Source organism: Pelodiscus sinensis, chromosome 1 (genome assembly GCF_052426305.1).
Source record: "Pelodiscus sinensis isolate ZL-2025 chromosome 1, ASM5242630v1, whole genome shotgun sequence".
In the NCBI taxonomy this organism is placed as follows: Eukaryota; Metazoa; Chordata; order Testudines; family Trionychidae; genus Pelodiscus; species Pelodiscus sinensis.
In genome coordinates this window covers 27,453,798-27,474,665 of record NC_143052.1, presented here as the reverse complement: position 1 = coordinate 27,474,665, position 20,868 = coordinate 27,453,798, and the positions used below count along the sequence as shown (strand labels likewise).

At 45.2% G+C, this 20,868-nt stretch overlaps 1 protein-coding gene and 1 long non-coding RNA gene across 8 annotated transcripts in view; one reads left to right on the top strand and one right to left on the bottom strand.

Annotated features, from left to right (window-relative positions):
• Positions 1–12,702, top strand: part of ATXN7L1 (ataxin 7 like 1) — a 203,467-nt gene extending 190,765 nt beyond the window's left edge. For 5 of the 7 annotated variants that reach the window (XM_075909983.2, XM_075909922.2, XM_075910048.1 and 2 more), the window contains 2 exons: positions 3,384–3,458; positions 7,332–8,281. In XM_075909983.2, the coding sequence (XP_075766098.1) occupies positions 3,384–3,458; positions 7,332–7,388 (132 nt within the window). In that variant the 3' untranslated portion in view covers positions 7,389–8,281. Of the gene's footprint in view, positions 1–3,383; positions 3,459–5,791; positions 8,282–11,882 lie in introns of those variants that run through there. The other 2 variants (XM_075909853.2, XM_014580834.4) reach the window with 2 other exon arrangements.
• Positions 9,969–20,868, bottom strand: LOC112543779 (uncharacterized). The gene is made up of 4 exons (XR_016348521.1): positions 20,731–20,868; positions 17,777–17,938; positions 11,660–11,731; positions 9,969–10,846 (listed from the first exon to the last, which is right to left on the bottom strand). It is a non-coding gene; the product is annotated as an uncharacterized LOC112543779 (long non-coding RNA).

The following is a 20,868-nucleotide window of genomic DNA, read 5'->3' as shown; positions in this document are numbered from 1 at the left end:
ACAAAAAAGACTTTAAGTGGTGTAATTCCATACTGTCAGCTTTACATCACCTGCTCTGAGCCTCCCAAGCCCCTGCATAAAGCAGTACTAGGGCAGGAAAGGGTGGACTGAGCAGGGTGTGCTCTTGTGATCCCCATACACGTGCTGTGCTGTTATGCCACATTTCTGCCCTGCCCTATCCATCCCCTGCACCAAACACTGTTAATTTGGACACTAAGATCAGGTTTGTAGTTTGTCATCTCTGAGCTCTTCTTCACACAGCGTGTAGTCAACCTGTGGAACTCCTTGCCAGAGGAGGCTAGGACTATAACAGAGTTTAAAGAGAAGCTAGATAATTTCATTGAGGTTAGGTCCATAAAAGGCTAATAGCCAGGGGATAAAATGGTGTCCTTGGCCTCTGTTTGTCAGAGGCTGGAGAGGGATGGCAGGAGACAAATCGCTTGATCATTGTCTTCGATCCACCCTCTCTGGGGCACCTGGAGTTGGCCACTGTCGGCAGACAGGATACTGGGCTAGATGGACCTTTGGTCTGACCCAGTACAGCCATTCTTATGAGCTATGTCTACCTCATATTCTCGTCGTACACACACCAGTTCCCCACAGAAACCATTTGAAAATAGCGAATGGGGTCAGAGTTAAACAGAAAGTACGCTATGGATAGAATAGTGAAACGGGGCCATAGCTCAGCCCATTGAATCCAGGTGCTGTAAAGCATGGTATAATATGGCTCATAATCTCCAGTTATGGTATAATATGGCTCATAATCTCCAAGGAGAAGAGCTTTAATACCTTTTCTGTCACTGTTTTTATAATCAGATATTCTAGCATATTCTGTACAAAAGCATGCCCTACCATATAACAACCCTGCCCCACTAGATGGAGGCAGAAGGAAGCATTGATTGGTAGGCATGCTAATACAGCTTCATGCTGGCACACTATTTAATGTGTAATAGAAAGCATGTAAAAGTCCCTCCTCGTGTCCAATGCAAACACTCTGCCCATGTTAGTCTGAAAAACGCTGTCCTCCCTTTTTCCTCTGACCAGCTAGCAGTAGGACGGATATGCTCTGAATCACCTTGTGTGATGGCTTTGATATTCAGCACAGAGAAATACACTTGCAGAAGGGCACAAAAACATGACAGAGAGGTCTTACATATCTATGAAAAATAGCTAGAAAAGAAGCAATTGCAAGGGTCCATAAAGTATCTAAAATGCTGAAAGATACAATATAAAGGATTCAACAAACCTATTTCTAGACGTAACAGACACAGAATGCAAACTGAAGCTAAACACAAGAACAGGAAAATTGGGAAACCTTGCTTTATGCAAAGGATGATTAATATGCAGTATAACCTGTACTAAAGACAGCAATAAAAGATGCAACCTTGACTATACTTTGAAAGCTTCAGAGGGGTAGCCGAGTTAGTCTGTAACAGAAAAAACTTAAAAAACAACAAGTAGTCTGGTAGCACTTTAAAGACCATCTGGACTTCCAACAGTCTGGTCATCTGAATAAGTGGGTTTTACCCACAAAAGCTCATGATACCATCTATATGTTTTGTTAGTCTTTATAATGCTACCAGACTATTTATACTTTGAAATAATTTTGTTAGACTATCTTAGAGAAATGGTGTAAATATTAAACTATAGAGGGATGCAAACTAGTTATCTCCATTCTAATATTTAACAGTCTAACCAAAAAAGTCATAAGGGTTCCCTTGCACAACAGTTAGAGGTACAGGCAGTCCCCGGGTTACGTACAAGATAGGGACTGTAGGTTTGTTCTTAAGTTGAATCTGTATGTAAGTCGAAACTGGCGTCCAGATTCAGCCACTGCTGAAACTGATCAGTTTCAACAGCGGCTGAATCTGGACGCCAGTTCCAACTTACATACAGATTCAACTTAAGAACCCCAGGCATCCCCAAGTCAGCTGCTGCTGAAACTGATCAGCGGCTGATTCCAGGAAGCCCGGGGCAGGAGCTGCCTGTAGTCAGCTGCTGGTCAGTTTCAGCAGCGGCTGACTTGGGGACGTCTGAGGCAGAGCAGCTCGGGTGCTGCTGGGTTGGTCCAGTAGCGCCGCAGCTCCTCGGCACTACTGGACCAACCAGGCAGCACCCCAGCTGCTCTGCCCCAGGTGTCCTGATTCAGCCACTGCTGAAACTGATCAGCAGCGACTGAATCAGGACTCCTGGGGCAGAGCAGCTGGGGTGCTGCCGGGTTGATCCAGTAGCGCCAAGGAGCAGTGCTGCGGGACCAACCGGCAGCGCCCCACCTGCTCTACCACAGGTCCGGGGCTTTGCTCCACATCTCCCTAGTCTGCTGGGGGGGGCAGCGCACTAGCTGCGTCCCCCCCAGCAGACCAGGGAGATGCTGAGCAAAGCGGCAGAGGACCCGGGCGGGACCACGGCTCTGATCTGGAAGCGCCGCGATCCCGCCCGGGTCCTCCTCCGCTTTGCTCAGCGTCTCCCTGGTCTGCAAAGCGGAGGAGGACCCGGGCGGGACCGCGGCGCTGATCTGGCTCCTCTCCCCGCCCCCCCCCCCCCCCCCCAGCAGACCAGGGAGAGGTGGAGCAGCTTTTCTCGCCCCGGAGGATGGGGGCGGCGGGACCGGGCGTCCGCCGCTCCCGTCGTCCGGGGCGAGAAAATCCCCATTCGTATCTGCGGATCCAACATAAGTCGGAGCCGCGTAACTCGGGGACTGCCTGTACATGAATATAAACCTACACTTCCCAGTGATGCTCTTAGGGCTGCAGACTCCATGGGACAGATACTAGAGGTTGACCAAGACATACAACATAATGTAACAAAGTTTGAGGTCAGAAATCCAAAGGACTGCTCATGACTCTGCAGCTTGTGGCATCTGTAGTGTGTCCACTAGTTTGAGATGCTGCTCTAGATTAGCTGCAGCCCCAATCTGAAATCAGCTTGTAACTCAGAAGTCAAAGTCAGGTCGGTCACTATAGAACTGGACAGATGTGTTGTTTTTCCATCCTGATGTGCTTTGTTAAATGTAACTACATTTGCCTGCCTTTAAAAGGGCCAGTGAGATAACTAGGATTATACCTAAAGAAGCTTGCTTTTCAATAGATGACAGCAATGTTATTTGTAAAAACATCAAGGAATCATGTGGCACCTTAAAGCTTAACAAGATGCAGTGGGTTCCAGCCCATGAAAACTTAGTCCAAATAAATGTGTTAGTCTTTAAGGTGCTGCAGGATTCCTTCTTGTTTTTGTTGAAACAGACATGAGAAATGTTACCTGTCTTTTCTAAATAAATATAAAACAATATTACTTCCAATGTGAAAGAAAACAAGGTCAATACAGGCTTCCCATGCATCTGACAGCAATGTGCCTTTCAATACTCTTCAATTCATGTCTTTCAGATTGGAAAAAATAGCAGTGTAGCTTTGTCACAATCCAGTCCTTCAAGTACATCAAACCCAGTACACAACAGACAAGTAAGTTTTCTGGTTGTTGCTTTTAAAGCAAAAGTACACTTAAGTGGTAAAATATCAAGTAATGTTTCAATCATTTTGTGTTAATCATATTTTAAGCTTTGTCCTCTGTAGATTTAATCCTTCCTTTTATAAAGTAATATTAGATTTCCCCCTCATTAAGCTTCTTTTTGCAGCTGTTTTTCATTCGCAAACTATACAGGAATGATGAGTTTTCTGCATATTGTTAGCCACCCATAGCACTGTGCAATCAGTTTGTCATTTGCTGGCCAGTTGTCTCAGAAGTAGAAAACCAACCAGCCACAGATGAAACAGTGCTTTATATATAAAACTCACTGCAAAAGGAAACCAAGTACACTCAAGCAGTTACAATAGAACAGAGAAATATTGCAGAGGAAGAGACCAGGGCTTGTCTACACAAGAAAATTGACTGGCACAGCCATACAAACTACCCTGAATCTGATTCCTTCTCACACCATCAGACATCACTCAGGACATGAACTCTGCTATCCCCTGTCTATAATACAGTTTGTTGAAATGACTATCTTGTTGTGTTTCTATAATGCAACTTGTTTACAAGGTCAGGATGCTGGCCTTTTGTCCACCTGGAGAACCTGTAGACTTCTTTTCATTTGGTCCCTACACTTTGACATCTCCAGCTTGGATAGCTCTACCAGGAGTTAAACTCCCTCCAGCTTAGCTCTCAGAAGCATTAAAACACATGAGCCTTCCCACCGTGTTAAGTCCCCAGAGAAGGAGAAGAGATTCCCCCATAGTTATTCCACATATAGACAGTCTACTTCAAAACAGATGTGACTTTATTCAGAAATAAGTATTCCACTCACAGAGCAGTCACTACTGGTTAATTTTCCCTGTGTAGACAAGGGAGGAGAGAAATAAACAACAGGGATAGTGATAGCGTTAATGCTGATCACTTACTTCATTTTCCCCCGTTCACAATGATCTGAATCGCCATCATTTAGAGATGAACTGCCAGATATGACCTACAGTAAAACAGTTTGTTCTCCCTTGCCTACTGATTTAAAGGTGTTTGTGTACATGGAGGAAGATTTACATTTAGTAAACAAATGTACTGGAAAATCTCTTCTTGTATACTGGCATTTTGTTTTAAGAGAATGCCATTCAAATGCCAACCACAGTCAAGGGCAAAATCTGTTATGAAGCATAATACCGATTTTTGGTTGATTTAAGGGCAGTTCCTATTTTTTTCTTTCCTCAGCATCCTCTTTGCCCAACCCCAGGAATACAGGTTGTTAGTTAACTGCCGTTCTGGATCCACTAATGAAATCCCAAGAGCCAAAACATAGATTTTGTGTCAGTTGTATATGAACAGAAGCTACTGTAGGATTTTTCAGCGATACACTGTTGCCAGCTCTTGCAGACTTACCTGGTATAGCAGTATTTGGTGATTTTTTTCTAAAGCCCCAGGTCTTGGAATCATCAAATGAAAACCGGAGCTTTCTTTAAAAAAGCAAACAAAAAAAAGGCAAGGTTCTAGCCCTCAAAATAGCACTTGAAGCTTGAAAACATGACCCCTAAATGCAAATAAAGAAAAATATTTTTTCTCTCTCAAGATTTAGTGGGGCCCAATTCATAGCTTTTGAATGATTGGGATTAATACTGCTCATATGAGTTGGCAACAGAGTGCTCTGGAAGTCAAATATTAAGCTTATAGAATCATAGAACTGGAAGGGACTTTGAGAGGTCATCTAGTCCAGTCCTCTGCCCCCAAAACAAGACAGAACACCTTCTAGGTCAGTGTTTCTCAAACTGTGCTCCGAGGAGCCCCAGGGCTCCACGAGACATTTCTAGGGGCTCCATGAGGTTGACTAACTGGAAATATCAATAGGTACAACACATACAATCAGTGGACCGCTGGGGCGCCGCATAAATTTTTACGCATGTAAAGGGCTCCAGAGCCCAAAAAGTTTGAGAACCACTGTTCTAGATCATCCCTGATAGATGTCTATCCAACCTGCTCTTAAATATCTCCAATGAGGGAGATTCTGCAATCTCCTTTATTAAGTTAGTGTATCACTGTATCTCTTTTATTTAAACACTACATGCAAGCTCAACAAGAAACTCAGCATATTTGATACAACTTCTTTTCATTGGAGTCCAATACAATTAGTGTATTTAAATTAATATATTTCTCAAAAGGGATTAAACTGATATTGGATTCAAGAAAAACGAATTCCTTTTTTATCCTTTGCAGCATCAGGTGCATTATTAAAGTTGTTACAGTGTTGAATGAACAAGCGCATATACTAGAAAATGTTTCCCGATTTTGAAACTGGCTCTGGTTTCTCTTTTAGAAGACATCAAATCGGACTGGTAGGATAAGGACTCTTCCATAGCAAGGAAAAGGAACCAGCCTATAATCTCTAGCTCTCAGCAACCCTGCACCATAGGGTTTTTATTTTCTGTGTCCTGCAGTTGGATGTAAACTTTTATCAGTTTGTGGTTCTAAATGAAATTTACAGAAAACTGCTGTAATACTGGTTTATTAGTTTTTTGCTTATATTTGCCACTGATCTGTGCATTCCATTTTGTTGTTTCATGCTTTCTCAAGCTATTAATGTTGCTTTGCTCCCCTTGTTTCTTGCAACGGTAACAGTGAACATTCCAAAATAATCTAATTCATTATTTGGATTTATTTTAAATTGTCCCCAAAATTTGTTATCATTAATTAAAAACTACAATAATATCTGGATTTGTTTGTCTTATGAATAAAAAATATTACCTAGTGCATTTCTGAGCAGTTTGCAACAATTGGGGCATTGCAGCTTTAAGAACTAATCTTGATGGGTGTACTGAGCATCCACAACTCCCATTGATTTTATTGGGAGTTTTGCATGTTCAGTGTCTCTGAGGATCAGGCTCTGAAGAAGTCTGTACTCCAATCAATGCATGGAGGACTTATGCACTAACTCCTGCTAATGTTAGTAGGAAAGCAACATGAAAATTCCCTGTATTGTGATGGGAGTTGTGACCCCTAAGATCATACTACTGGTTTGCTTCAATAAACTATTTGAGTTTGCAAGGACAGGAGTTGAACAGATTGGTTTGCATCAATAGAATTGCACTGATAGTGTTTCTTATAGGATTACTCATTTGTTTTTTTTAATAAAATATAGATTTTATAATCAGGAAATTGATACCAGGTACTGGAACATTAGTACAAAGGAGTTAATTTTTTTATTTCTACAGTGTTAGAAGTGCACTTATATGCTGGTTTATTTCCATCATGGGGGGAAAAAAAGACTGCACCTAATAGGGATTTTCTTTTCTTTTCTAAAAAAGAAGGCTTAAGGCAGATTTTAAGAATTATAAGATGTTTAAAGGAATTATAAACGAGGCTAGACCCTTTGAAAAAAGTTGAGAAGATATTCTTAAAGTACATTTTTATAGTATTAATTTTGTAATTTATGTTTACTGTATTTTGGAGCTAGCTGACTGGAATAGTTTCAGAAACAGTATGAAATGTAGGAAAGTTTAAGCAATGTTTATATTTTTTAAATGTTCTTTGAATTGTTTTTATTGAACGTTTCTTCAAACTGAAAAATGTGTACATATCTTTGTTATTTTTGCACAATTTTTGTCTTCAGTTTTAGAAGCAGAACTGTGTTGATTTTTTTAATTTATTTTGAGTTGTAAAACTGCAGGAATTTAAAAATCTTAGTTACCAAGTCACCCTCTATAATTGATGAAGTGTCCCTTCTGCTTCCAGAAGGAAAAGAATGCTTGTGAGATTTAGTGGCTGCTTCTGAGAAATAATGCTAGTCAGTGACTGAAGGAGTAATTCAGTAGTTTTAAGAATTTTTAACGCTTTATGTTCATCTTTTAATTGGACAGCTGGAATCTGGAGACTATCCTTTGAATGCTGCTCATATTTTTTTTCTAGTGGCTTAGACTGGAGAGCATTTGGTGAAAGCTAAGTATCAACTGAAAACTCCATGGTATTTCTCCCTTCATTAAAGAAGCATTATTTGATTATATATGTATTAAAATTTTCAGCCTGAAAAGTGAAATGGAAATAAACATTTTTTAAAGTGGATATAAACTGGACCAGCCTATAGTGCATTATTAGTGTAGCATTCACTCTGCAGTTTTTTCTCCCTCATTTGCCTGAAGATCTTGTGATTTGTTTCTAGCAATATAGGCTCAGAAGCTTTGGTTGTTACTCATACGCAATGCATAGGCCCGTCAGCCATAAAAAAAGAAAAAAAGCGACTTGGATAACTTGTATGCCTTCTTTTGTATCGATGTAACAATTGTAAATAGTGCTGATCGACCTTTGTAGAGAATAGTTTATACAGCATATTCTATTATTGCTGATTCTCAGTGAACTATTGTTTTAAAAAAAGAAAAAAAATGAAATTTTTCTATTTACACCTTATATTTTGTTATGCTGTTGACCCATGGCACTTTAACAAAACTCTGTGGGTTTTGCATAGCTGGTCAGTCATGGGATATATTAAATAACTGTTGTTGCACAGAAATGAATTTGCACCTGCTATATTGTGCTTTCCTACTTCAGATTTTAGAAATTTTTCAGAAGACTTTTGAAGAAAGCATGTCCAATCATTCAAAAAAAAAATAACGCCATACTTGTACAGTCAATTTCTTTTCTACATATTTTGTAACACTAAGTATTTTCATTCTTTCTCCTGCACCTTTATGTGTTAGCAGTATCAAATAGAATTCATTCCATGCTTGTGATAATTGTAAGCAGAATAAATGTCTTAAAGTAGGTGTAAATAGTAAATTCTACGGCTTACAGTTTTAAAAAAGGAAAAACAGAACAAACATGTATCTGATTGATACTGCCGTGGTTCAACACCGGGCCTGGAGATATTCTCTAGTGAGCGATTGTATTTTTTTGTTTTTTGCTTTATTATTATTTTTTGTAACATGGCTTTGTAAATAAAATAATTTATATGTTTGTAAGAAAAAAAATGCAGTGTCATGATTTAACTTTTAAAACCCAATGTGTATATATTGCAAAATTGTACTTTCCACAGGGTTAAATTAACTCCTGTGCAGAGAGTCAGCACAGAAAGGTTAATTGAGCTAAAGTGGTTTCCTGGATGCCCAGAACCATAAGCCACTGTTATCTCTCTGGCTCAGTAGGTGAGCGCTTTGGCAGAGCTTAAACTGTGATGCCCCCTACCACACCAATCCACCTAACTAGCAAACTCCTCAAGAATTTGCCAGTCTAAACTTTATCTTTCACATAATATGCAGTGAATTTCAGTTTCCAAGTTCCCCAAAGACATCTCTGTGTAGTGTCCTGTTCCTCTACTGGACACTCTCAAAAATTAGGAGATCCACTGTCTGTAGAGACAGAATACACAGCTGCCTGGTGACTCAGTTCAGGGTGCATGGCTTACTTTAGTGTAACAGCACTGGGATGATTTATAATAAAACAAAAATAAGTTTATTAAACAAAACTGATTTGTGATACCAAGCAAGAGAAAACAGGTCTGGTTACAAACAAAACAAAACAAAAACAACAAAACAAGAACTTCTCCATATTGCTTATACATCAAAAGGTTTACCTTCTTTTAATATCAAGTTCTTAATATTGGATTAAGACACAGAATTTGAATGGCAAGAAGTACAGGCAGTCCCCGACTTATGCGGATCTGACTTACGTTGGATCCGCACTTACGAACGGGGCTTTCTCGCCCTGGAGGTCGAGGTAGCAGATTGCTACCTGCGAGCTCCGGGGCAAGAAAGCCCCGTTCGTAAGCTGCTCCGGTGCCCCTGGTCTGCTGGACACCGTCTCCAGCAGACCAGGGGCACCGGGCGGGTTCCCGCGCTTCTGAGGCTTTGCCAGAGCAAAGCCTCAGAAGCGCGGGGAACCGCCGCTGCTGCGGCTTCAGTCCCTGTGCCTGTGGTCTGCTGGGGACCGTCCCCAGCAGACCACAGGTACCGGGACTGAAGCCGCAGCCGCGGGTGGGTCCCGCGCCTCTGAGGCTTTGCCAGAGCAAAGCCTCAGAGGTGCAGCACCCCGCTGCCGCTGCGGCTCTGCTCCCCGTGTCCCTGGTCTGCTGGGGGGGGGGGCGTGGCTAGTGTGGCCCCCCCCAGCAGACCAGGCTTTTGTTTTGGACCCTGGAGCAGAGCAGCTGGGGCGCTGCCGATTGGTCCTGCAGCGCCGCTCTGGGCACTACTGGACCAACCCGGCAGCACCCCAGCTGCTCTGCCCCAGGTCCTGATTCAGCCGCTGCTGGTCAGTTTCAGCAGTGGCTGAATCAGGACGCCTGGGGCAGAGCAGCTGGGGTGCTGCTGGGTTGGTCCAGTAGCGCCGAGGAGCGGTGCTACTGGAGCAACCCAGCAGCACCCCAGCTGCTCTGCCCCAGGCGTCCCCAAGTCAGCTGCTGCTGAAACTGACCAGCGCTGACTACAGGAAGCCCGAGGCAGAGTTGCTCTGCCCCAGGCTTCCTGGAATCAGCCGCTGATCAGTTTCAGCAGCAGCTGACTTGGGGAAGCTTGGGGTTCTTAAGTTGAATCTGTATGTAAGTCAGAACTGGCGGTCAGTTTCAGCAGCGGCTGAATCTGGACGCCAGTTCCGACTTACATACAGATTCAACTTAAGAACAAACCTACAGTCTCTATCTTGTACGTAACCCGGGGACTGCCTGTATAACGCTGCTAGGAACTAGCATGTCTCAATCTGTTTGGGTTTTTTTCTAAGTATGGTTGGCACACATCGGTTTGTTGGGTTAGATTATGGGCTGTTTCTTTTATTTGCCAGTATTTTTTTTCCTTTTGCTGCATAATGTTTTAAAAAAAGTTTACTTGATCATTTTATTCTTTCTCTGCTTTTCCCATTTGGCTCATGCTTGAAAAAAAGAGTCTCTCAGAGAAAATTATCAAAACATAATTTGTTATTGTATTTTAATGTTTAGCTTCATCTTTTTTTTATTTGAGAAATATTTAAAAAGAAAGTCTCTTTTATCTGCATGTATCTGTTTTACTTATCTGAATCTCTTGGGATCAGGAACAACTTCAGTGCACTTGGAATTCCAAGAACATGTGATTCACACAACAGATTCCAACTTTGTTAGTATAGTGAATGTAGCATTTTTTGCTGTTTTATTTCTTTGATCCATTTTGAAAGCTACTGCATATTGTTTACAAATGAAACAAGCACTATAGCCTTTCTGCTATAATGCAAATAATACTTTCACAGGGGAGCAAGATAAAGTTGGAAATTCAGTACTAGTTCCTTGTTTGCCTTGAGGCAGTAGAATCAGGACATGAGAATGCTTAGCTGCTCTCATTTTGTAATATATCTAGGATGGTATAGCACGCTTCTTGCATCGATTTTTGACTGGTCCACCAAAAAGTTATAATTTTCAGTTCTGTAAGTTGAAAGACACCAGTTCTCAAGTTAAACAAAAGCAACAAGGATTGTGGGGACACCAGAGCTATTCCAAGTAAAGGATGGTTTGGGGTGGCTGCCTCAACCATCCTATGGATGGGACCTAGAGGAATTATGGGGGTCCTGTTGAAGGATGGCCACAAGGCTCACACCCCATAGTCACTGCAGCGACAGGAGCCAGAGCAGCCCATCAGCCTGCCCCTGCCGCCCTCTACTGGCCCACTGCGCTTGGCTTTTCTGGTCCCATGGCACTCCAATTCACACCATTGTGGAGAAGCAGGGTGCAGCAGGCTGGAGACCGCAGTGGAGTGGAGCTGCCCCATATAAGGACACTGTTGCCACACTTCTTGGAGGAGGAGAAAGGGGGCAAGCAGGAATAGGAAGGGGTGTGGTAGGGGCAGAGCTTGGGAGGGAAAGGGTGGAGTGCTGGTGGAGTACAGGAGATGCAGGATGATGTGGGGGGGGTACTCCTGGCTCCACACCTGAGGCACTGAGTGGCACCTTAGGGATGGCCCTGTGTGATACTGTAAAAACTAGTCCTTTAGTTTGGCTTTGTAGCTAAGGCTAGGTTTACTGTCTGTTAAACTAAAAGACCCTACATTGCTGGGTCAGAATCCTGATTCCACAGAAAAAATCTTGCACTAATATACCACTTGTCACAGACCAAGTCAAGAAAATCAACCTTTCTTAAATGAAGCAACATTTACAAAATACCAACATTTTGGTATAAATACATTTACATTTTAATACAACAAATTATTGATCTGCCCTGGTGGGGGGGCTGCCTAATTACCTGAGCTCCAGGCAGCAAAGTCCACAGCCTTGACTGATTCACCTCCTGCTGTCCCCTAGGCTGAGGGAGTGGCTGCAAAAGCAGAGATAAACACTAATCATAGCTCCTGTTCAGACCTTCTCCTCATGTCTATCAAATTCTCCCTTCCCCTTAGCAAAGCAACCCCTAATAGTCTTACCTAGATTCTGGAAGTTAATTGATTTATTGGGTTTTTTCCCAACAGGGGAACTGGCCCAGTTTGAGAGATGAAGTTTTGTGACATCCCATCGTCTGTGTTTTCATCGCTCCCCAAAACAGTAAATAAACATTCTGGTAATACCTGATACTAATAATTAACTGAGTGCTAAGGTTTTTCACAAAGTGATCACTCCATATCTGGCCGCTGGCTTTATCATCCAAGAAAACCAGAACATCTTCAAAAGATGAGCCTGGGAGCTTAAGTTAAAAATGTTGACAGTGGATTTATACATTATTAGAATAATCTGTAACTCACTAACCCCCTTTTTTGTCTTATGACTGCAATGTTAATTGGCTGCTTCACCTTGAATGGTCTCTTACTATATGCTACTCCTGGGGGGCATTCTGTGACACTGTGCACATGTACACGCGCACACACGATTCCTTTTCCCTAACCCCTGCCCTGCTGATTTTTTTCCTCTGGAAAACATATCAAGGGTCTCAAACTCCTGGCCTATGGGCCATTCACAGAATAATTGCACAATCCAGCCCAGGACTGGAGGAGGTGCCTGTCTTGTTACTGACCCCCAAGCCTTGCCACTTCCCGCCATTGCCCTGTCCTCCCCCTATGCCACCCTGTCTTCTAGGACACAGCTTCAGGGATCACTGGGGGGCTTGGTGCCATGTGGTAGTAGCAGACACATCTTTCACATAGTTCCAATGGTGGTAGGATCCACAGAGAAGCACAAAGCACTAGCTCTGCTGTGCTCCGCTTCCCCATGGCTCCTAGTGCACAGAGAGTGCAGGGGGGTGCAACACTGCTGCTGTGCTGCATCAGATTCCCCTCCTCTCCCCCCCCCCCCCGGTGATCCCCGAAACCACGTCCTCAGGGACAGAGTGCCATGGGGGGGGGGAAGGGTGAGGCAATAGTAGGAAGGGGCAGAGCTTGGGGGATGATAACGGACAGGAGTCCTGGGATGGATTGTGCAATCACTGGCCTGGGATGGCTGTGGGCCAGGAGTCTGAGACCCCTGATATACAGATTCTGCTGCGGAATATATACAGATTCACTGCTATTACACCAGTCACCCACCAGGCGCTGCTGTAGCACCAGAAGACACAGCAGCAAACCAGCAGAAAGAGAAAGGGAGAGATGGCATTCAGTGGAGCCAGGTGGCGTGGGAAGGCACAGAATAAGCAGAGCAGGGCACACAGGGCTGTTGTAGGGCGGCCACAGAGTGAGGTTCAGAAGGACTAGTGGAAAGGACAGACTAGGGGGGTGGGCTCAGAAGCTAGTGAGATGACAGCATTGAGCCAGCGGTTGAATGACAGAAAGCTGCAGAGCCACAAGGGAAAAGGGGAAGAAGACTGCAGGGACTCAGGGAAGGGGAAAGTAGGTTGCAGGGAGACACAGGGACGGGGAAGATGTGCAACTGAATGAGGGATGCTAGGTGTCAATCACGGTCTGCATGAGAGAGGCTCCCCAGCTCCCAAACAATCCCTCATGCCACCAAAAAACTCCTGTTTTGTACCACACGCATCCACACCTACCAATCCTCCAGGTTCACTCCCAGGTTCCTTCCCTCTCCCTCATCTCTTCCTTTACCCATAACTCCCCTCAAGTCTTTGCACTGCTTATGAGGGGGGTGAGAAATGTGTCTGCATTGCAGTTTAAATGGATTATTCAAAACTCTGTATTACTATAGCTAGTAAAGAGCCTATTTATCAAAAATAAATTCCTAACTCTTTTTGTCTGTATTGTCTCTGATGCCAATGGGTTAGCTTCTCCTGTTATCATAGTTAATCCACCTCCACAAGAGATAGTAGCTATGTCAACAGGAGAAGCATTCCCACTGACATAGCACCATCTATACCAGGAGTTAGGTTGTCCCACAGCCACCATCCCTTCATTCCTGAATCCCCATGTCCCTGCCCTGAGCCCCCACAACTTCAGCCCCTTCCTTGATTCCTGCACCCCCACATCCCTCCTGCCCTGAGCCCTCCAGCCTCCTCCCGATTCCTGAACCCCCAAAACCTCCCTGCCTTGACCCTCCCAACCCAACTCCCTGATTCCTGAACCCCTCCAAACCCTCCTGCCCTGACCCTGCACCTCCAACCCCCTGCTCTGATTCCTGCACCACCCCCACATACTCCCTGCCTTGAGCTCCCCATCCCCACACACTCTAATCCTCTCCTCTGACTCCCCACTCCCACATTTCTTACAGGTACTGTCATATCGCACTCCACTAACCCCTGCCCTGAGCACACACCGCCACACACAGTGGGTGGGATATGACCGTACCTGTAAGAAACTTAAGTTTCTTTCACCCCTACAAAATACTAGGTGCAATTAAAACTGCAAACTTATTTAATCTCTCTTTAATACACTAAGATGAGATAAAATAATTGCTAGCTAATCAGTAACGCTTAAGAGGTGAGCAATGAGAGAAGAGAGGGGCCCAAAGTCACATCTTGCATGCCCTCCTCAGAACAGCTAGTTGTGCCCCTGCTGTTCCATCACTAGCCATCTTATCATACTTAATGCCGAACCTGGAAGGGAAGCTTCTCATACTCACTCTCCAAACTCCCTCTGAAACTCTCCTGTTAGTTGCCTCTGTTTGGGACTCAAGTTTGCCTTTGCAAGTGATATTTTAAACAAGGTTTCCCTGTGGCCCACCTCAGACCTGCTCCTCACCACCAGGAAATAATTAACCATTCAGAGACATCAGACAGTGGGGCTGGTCAAAGCTTCAAGAGTTAGAGCCTTGCAATTCAATTCAGCCTAACTGGTGGGGTGTGCGAGCTTTGATTCTTTTTCTTCTTCTCCCTCTCCTCCCCAAACACTGGCCCCTATTCCTGTTTCTGTCCTCTACATTCATGTTTCCTTTTCCCTCTATCATCTTGCTCCTCATGGTTTCCCTATCTTTTTTTCCATATTACCTCTTTAAAAGTTTCCATCTGTCCCCAAATTCTCCAACTCCCTGTTTCTCCTTGTTTTCCTGTTATTACAGTGATTATGTGTATATACCTGCCCCTTAAGAGCAGCTTTGCTCCCTGGTTTCCTCCCCTGCTCCATGAAAACAATGTGCAGCTTCTCTGCAAGGCCTGAATTGCTAATTTTACTGAAAGGGGAAGGGAAGGATAAAAGTGACCCTAACAGCCCCACGTTGCTTCTGAGAGGAACTGGTAGTTCTCAAAGGGAATGGCTACACAGCCCTTAAACACGTGCAACTGGCTGAGTTAAGGGGCTGTTTAAATGTGGTGTAGACATTTGGTCTTGGGATACAGCCTGAGCTCCCTGACACTGCAATCTTGCTGAGTCTGAAAGCCTGGGCACCAGCCTGAGCCCAAACATTTATGCTGCAATTAAACAGCCTATTATTCTGAGTCCCGCAAACCCAAGTCAGTTGGCACAGGCCGGCCATGGATTTTTCATTGCAATGGAGACATACCAGTGCTTTTTTTGTGACGGTACGCACTGGTATGGCATACTGGCACCTTTTTTTTGGGAGCACTCCCGCCACGCCACTTTCCCCCAGCACAGCCCCTAGCCTGACTGACAACGCCTGCGGGAACAGCAAGATGAAAAATTTGCTTTTCACTTATGCATATGTGTATGTTGACATGATATAGGAAGAAGGGTTGGAAAGGCATTTTTTAAATGTACTTTCCTCAAAAATTGAGTACTGGCATCTTTTTTTTTTTAAACAAAAAAAAGCACTGGACATACTCATATATACCAGGACACCGGCCACTCAGTACAGGTGTTAAAAACCTATAGTGACTGCTGACAGGTGATGGGTAGAGAAGAACACTGCAGAATACAGTCATGAAGAAAGTAAGTTGGCACAATGGCTTCTGAAACCTCCTTTATCAGACTAATTCAGAGACTTTTAGGGCCATAACATGATATATGAATGTTGGCAAAGGATTAAATACTGAAAACTCTAGAACAGAGCAATAATAGGCTTTTACCCTACATAGCCAGTCATCACTGTTGCCTATTTTTGATTTAGAGGCGAACTGTTGCATCTTTCCGTCCTTGCTTATTCCTTCCAGAGTTATGCTCATTTGATGTTGTTTTTTACTTTTAAGCCTCTTTTTCCTATTTCATATTTTTGGGAGGTAGAAAGACTGTTTCAGTTTTGATCTTCCCTGTCACTCTGTTTACAAAGGCATTCATCCCTAGAACTGGAACATCCTATTTCCTATTCCTGGTTGTACTCATTGATGCTGTATATGTGAGAGGTCTCCCTGAATCATCCCCATTTCACACATTTGTTTAGGTATAGCAGAGGTCAGAATATACTGAAATACAGAGCTAAAGCAGCTCTTTACCTTGTGCAGCAAAGGGAGGGCAGCAATCAGCTTTTAAAAAAATCTCTCAGTGCCAAATTTCACAACATGTAGCTCAGTAAAATACTTCAGTAGGAGTTCTGCATGATTACGGACCCCAAGATAAAACACTGAGAAGCTGTCGACACAACACTAATAATTCTGAGCCATACATTTAACAAGACTCCACTAGATGGCACTTGGACATTGTTATTCTGTAACCGGAGTCTAATGAAAACATTTACCTCATTAAGTGAGTCCATGGGGAAGGACACTTGAAAGACTTTAAAAGGACTACATTGCATTGCCTCAAAAGGAAAGAAATGTGGTTGGCATTCACAGCAATTAAGAAAATGTTATGCTCAAGGAAGTATAATTTGCTGTCCTGGATACTAAGTAAATGCAAATCTGCTACACAGTGAGCCCTTTGGGAAAGCTAAGTTTTTCAGTTACGTTGCTAGTCTAGTGAAGCCTAGGTGGGTGAACTTTCAGACTCCCACTTAAAGCACATACAGAATACCAAACCTCACACTGCTAAACCTTTTTTATGTGACTTACTAGGGAAGAATCACTTCACAGTGTTGTAAGCTGACAGAGGATTCATTAAGTTGGTATCACTCAGGATTGATTTCTTGAAGAGGACATTTTGATAGCCACTGATTGCCCTCTTCTTCCCATCCCTGTCTTATCCCTATCCTTATTAGTGGGTCACTAATCTATTTCCCACTTTCTTTCTACCAATCTCCTCTGGTTCCTTTTCCTATGTATATGCCCCCTTGATCCTTTTCTCTCTGCACAGCAGCACTCTTCCTCCACTGAAGAGACATCTAGAATCAGGGAGCAAGCTTTCTACACCAAGGCTACGTCTACATCGCAGGCTTCTTGCGCAAGAACTGTTTTACACAAGAGTTCTTGTGCAAAAGGTCTTCCACAAGAGTGAGTCCACACTGCATTGTGCATTTGTGGAAGAGATGTGCTTTTGCACAAGAGTGTCCATGGCAATGTGGGCGCTCTCTTGCGCAAGAAAGCTCTGATAGACATTTTAGCCATAGGGCTTTCTTGCGCAAGAAACCCCTGTTGCCTTTCTACACTGACTTCTTGTGGAAGAGCTTTGGCGCAAGAGGGCTTATTCCTTTCGGGGAGAGGAAAAGCTCTTGCACAAGAAGCCCTGTTTTCCGACGCTTTACTGTAAATTTACTTGTGCAAGAACGCGCATGCAGTGTAGACACTCTGCAAAAAGTCTGCAGTGTAGACGTAGCCCAACTCTATTGACTTTTTTCCAGAATCATAGAAATGGAAAGGACCGTTAGAGGTTATCAAGTCTAGTTCCCTGCACTCATGGTAAGACCAAACACCATCCCTGATAAATTTGTGTTTAACAAGCTCTTTCAAATCTTTCCACAATCTCCCTAGGCAATTTATTCCAGGGCTTATCCACCCTGAAAATTAGGAAGCTTTCCTAATGTCCAACCTAAACATCCCTTCCTACAATTTAAACCCATTGCTTCTTGTCCAATACTCAGAAGTTAAAAATAATTTTTCCTCCTCCTCCTTGTAACAACCTTTTAAATACTTGAACACTTACATGTCCCTGCTCAGTCTTACCTTTTGCAGATTAAACAAGCCCAGTTCTTTCAATCTTCCCCATTGGTCATGTTTTCTAGATCTTTAATCATTACTGTTGCTCTTCTCCAAACTTTCTTCAATTTCTCCACATCTTTCCCAAAGTGTGGCACCCAGAACTCGACACCGTAATCCAGTTGAGGCCTAAATCAGTGCAAAGTAGAGGGGGAAAAATTACTTCTCATGTCTTTCTTACAATACAGGAAGTCCCCGGGTTACGTACAAGATAGGAACTGTAGGTTTGTTCTTAAGTTGAATCTGTATGCAAGTCGGAACTGGCATCCAGATTCAGCTGGTGCTGAAACTGATCAGTTTCAACAGCGGCTGAATCTGGACACCAGTTCTGACTTACATACAGATTCAACTTAAGAACCCCAGGCGTCCCCAAGTCAGCTGCTGCTGAAACTGATCAGCAGCTGATTCCAGGAAGCCCGGGGCAGAGCAACTCTGCCTCGGGCTTCCTGTAGTCAGCCGCTGGTCAGTTTCAGCAATGGCTGAATCCGGACTCCTGGGGCAGAGCAGCTGGGGTGCTGCCGGGTTGGTCCAGTAGCGCCAAGGAACGGTGCTGCGGGACCAACCGGCAGCGCCCCACCTGCTCTACCACAGGCCCCGGGCTTTGCTCCATGTCTCCCTGGTCTGCTGGGGGGGGGCACTAGCTGCGTCCCCCCCCAGCAGACCAGGGAGACGCTGAGCAAAGCGGGGGAGGACCCGGGGCCGGACCCGGGGCGCTTCCAGATCAGCGCCGCGGGTCCGGCCCGGGTCCTCCGCGGCTTTGCTCCCCGTCTCCCTGGTCTGTTGGCTCCCCCAGCAGACCAGGGAGACGGGGAGCAGCTTTTCTCGCCCCGGAGGAGGCAGGCGGCGGGACCAGGCGTCCCGCCGCTCCAGTCCTCCGGGGCGAGAAAATCCCCGTTCGTAACTGCGGATCCGATATAAGTCGGATCCGCGTAACTCGGGGACTGCCTGTACTCCTGACAATGCATCCCAGAATGATGTTTGATTTTTTTGCAGCAGTGTTACATTATTGACTCATATTTAGCTTGTTGTCCATTATGGACCCCTAGATCTCTTTCCGCAGTACAGTAATTCCTCATTTAACACGTGCCCACTTAACACGTTTTTGCAATAGCACGATTTTTTTTAGGGAACGTTTTTTGAATTACACGATCGTCCCTGGAATAACACAATTTCCCCAGCCAGCCCGTCGCCAGTAGCTGCGCGGGACTTCCCCCACCTCCCTGTAAAGTGGTGGAGGGTTCGCCGCTCGCTGCGCCGTTCCCCAGTGAACCCCCCCTCGCCAGATGCAGTGCGGGTCCCGGCAGACCCATCACATGGGGCATGTTCCCAACCCAATCCCCTCTCCTCCCCTTCCCTTCCCTTCCCCAGAGCCAAACACCTCCCATCCCTGCTGTAACTCAGTCCCCTTTCTCCCCCAACCGACACCACCGCTTGAAACGCAACCCCCACCTTTTCCATTATTTTCAATGGAAAAATTGATCCCACATAACACGTTTTCACTTAACACGATCATTTTCTGAAACATATCTATAGTGTTAAATGAGGAATTACTGTACTCTTTCCTAAGTAGTCATTTTGCATTGTGTATGTGTGTAATGGATTGTTATTCCTAAATGGAGTACTTTGTATTTTTCATGGAGGTACCTTCCCCCTCCCCCTCAAAGCCTCTTGCTTACTGTGCAGAGCAGGGAAGGAAGAGGAGGGGGTACTGATGTCAAGGTAGGCCTCTCCCACCTTATATTCTGGAGAGGGCACTGATGTCAGGGTGGGCCCCTCCCATCCTGTATTCTATCTCCACAGAATGGATGTGAAGGGCACAGGGCTTGGGATAGAGGGAGTTTCTTGGCTGCTTTTGAGAGTGGTGCAGGGCCAGGGCCAGGGCCAGGGCCAGGGCAGGTGTGAACCTGCCTTAGCACCACCACCCAGGAAACACTTGAGGTAAGCAGTGTCCAGCTGGAGCTAGAATCCCCAAACCCTGCCCCAACCATGTACCCCCTCCTGCACCTATCCTAGCACTGAGCCCCTTGGACCCAAACTCCCTTACAGAGCATGTACTCTAAACCCCCTCCTGTACACCAACTCCTTGCCCCAGGCTCAGCTCAGAGCCCCTCTCACTCCAAATCCCTTAACTCAAGACAGAGCCTGTGTCCCAACCCCCTACCCCCATCTGGTAAAAAGGAGGGAGGATGGAGTGAGCAGAGATAGGGCTTCAGAGAAGGAGCCAGAGTCAGACCCTACAAGCAAGGCTGCAAATGATGTGGGGAGGAGGAGCAAAAGGGAAAGCAAGGTTAAAATGCTACCATAGCAGCCCACTTTTACCCGGGGTCTGTAGCTACCATAAATGCTGGGTGGCAGGTGATTTCCTTTATGATGGCTAGCCCCTTGTTCCTCCTGTTCTAAGGAAAAGCCCCCAATTGCTGCTTAACCCCCATGACCCTAGCTGGGGAAGAGAAAGGGGGCAGAGGCTGGGTCCCCCTGCCAATGTTCTAATTTTTTTCCCCATCTGTGTGCAGAATAAATGTTATGTGCACTAAGGCATGTGTGAATGTGCACCACCAGTGAAAACACATACTGCTGGCTGCGGTGCGCAGCTAAATATTTGACTCTCTTCTGGGTGGCTGCCTAAGTGCTCAGCTTACAGGGAACACCAGTCAGGGACCTCCCCCCCACAGCCTGTGCAGAGCACTAAGCCAGAGCCCTCTCCCAGTAAGTGATGCAAGGGGGTGGTCACGTGCCCCTAAATATTGATTGCTGAAGCCAGGTGCCCTCAGGCTGCTCGCTCCCTGCTCCCGTTTTATCCCACAGGCACGGTCACCTCGGCGCTCCCTTTACACGCCTGCCCCTACCTCAGGGCCCCCCTTCGCTCCAGCTCCCCCCCGCCACCCTTAAACTAGAAAACGCGCGATGTTTCCTCAAGCTACCCCTGCCCCCCGAGATTTGGGGAGGGCCGCCCCGAGCCTCCAGGCCGTTCATCGGCCTGCCCCCCGCCCGGGCGCTCCTCGCGCACGCTCGTCTCTGTGCCGCCTGGCCCCTCCCCCCCGCGGCGGTGAGGAGGGCGG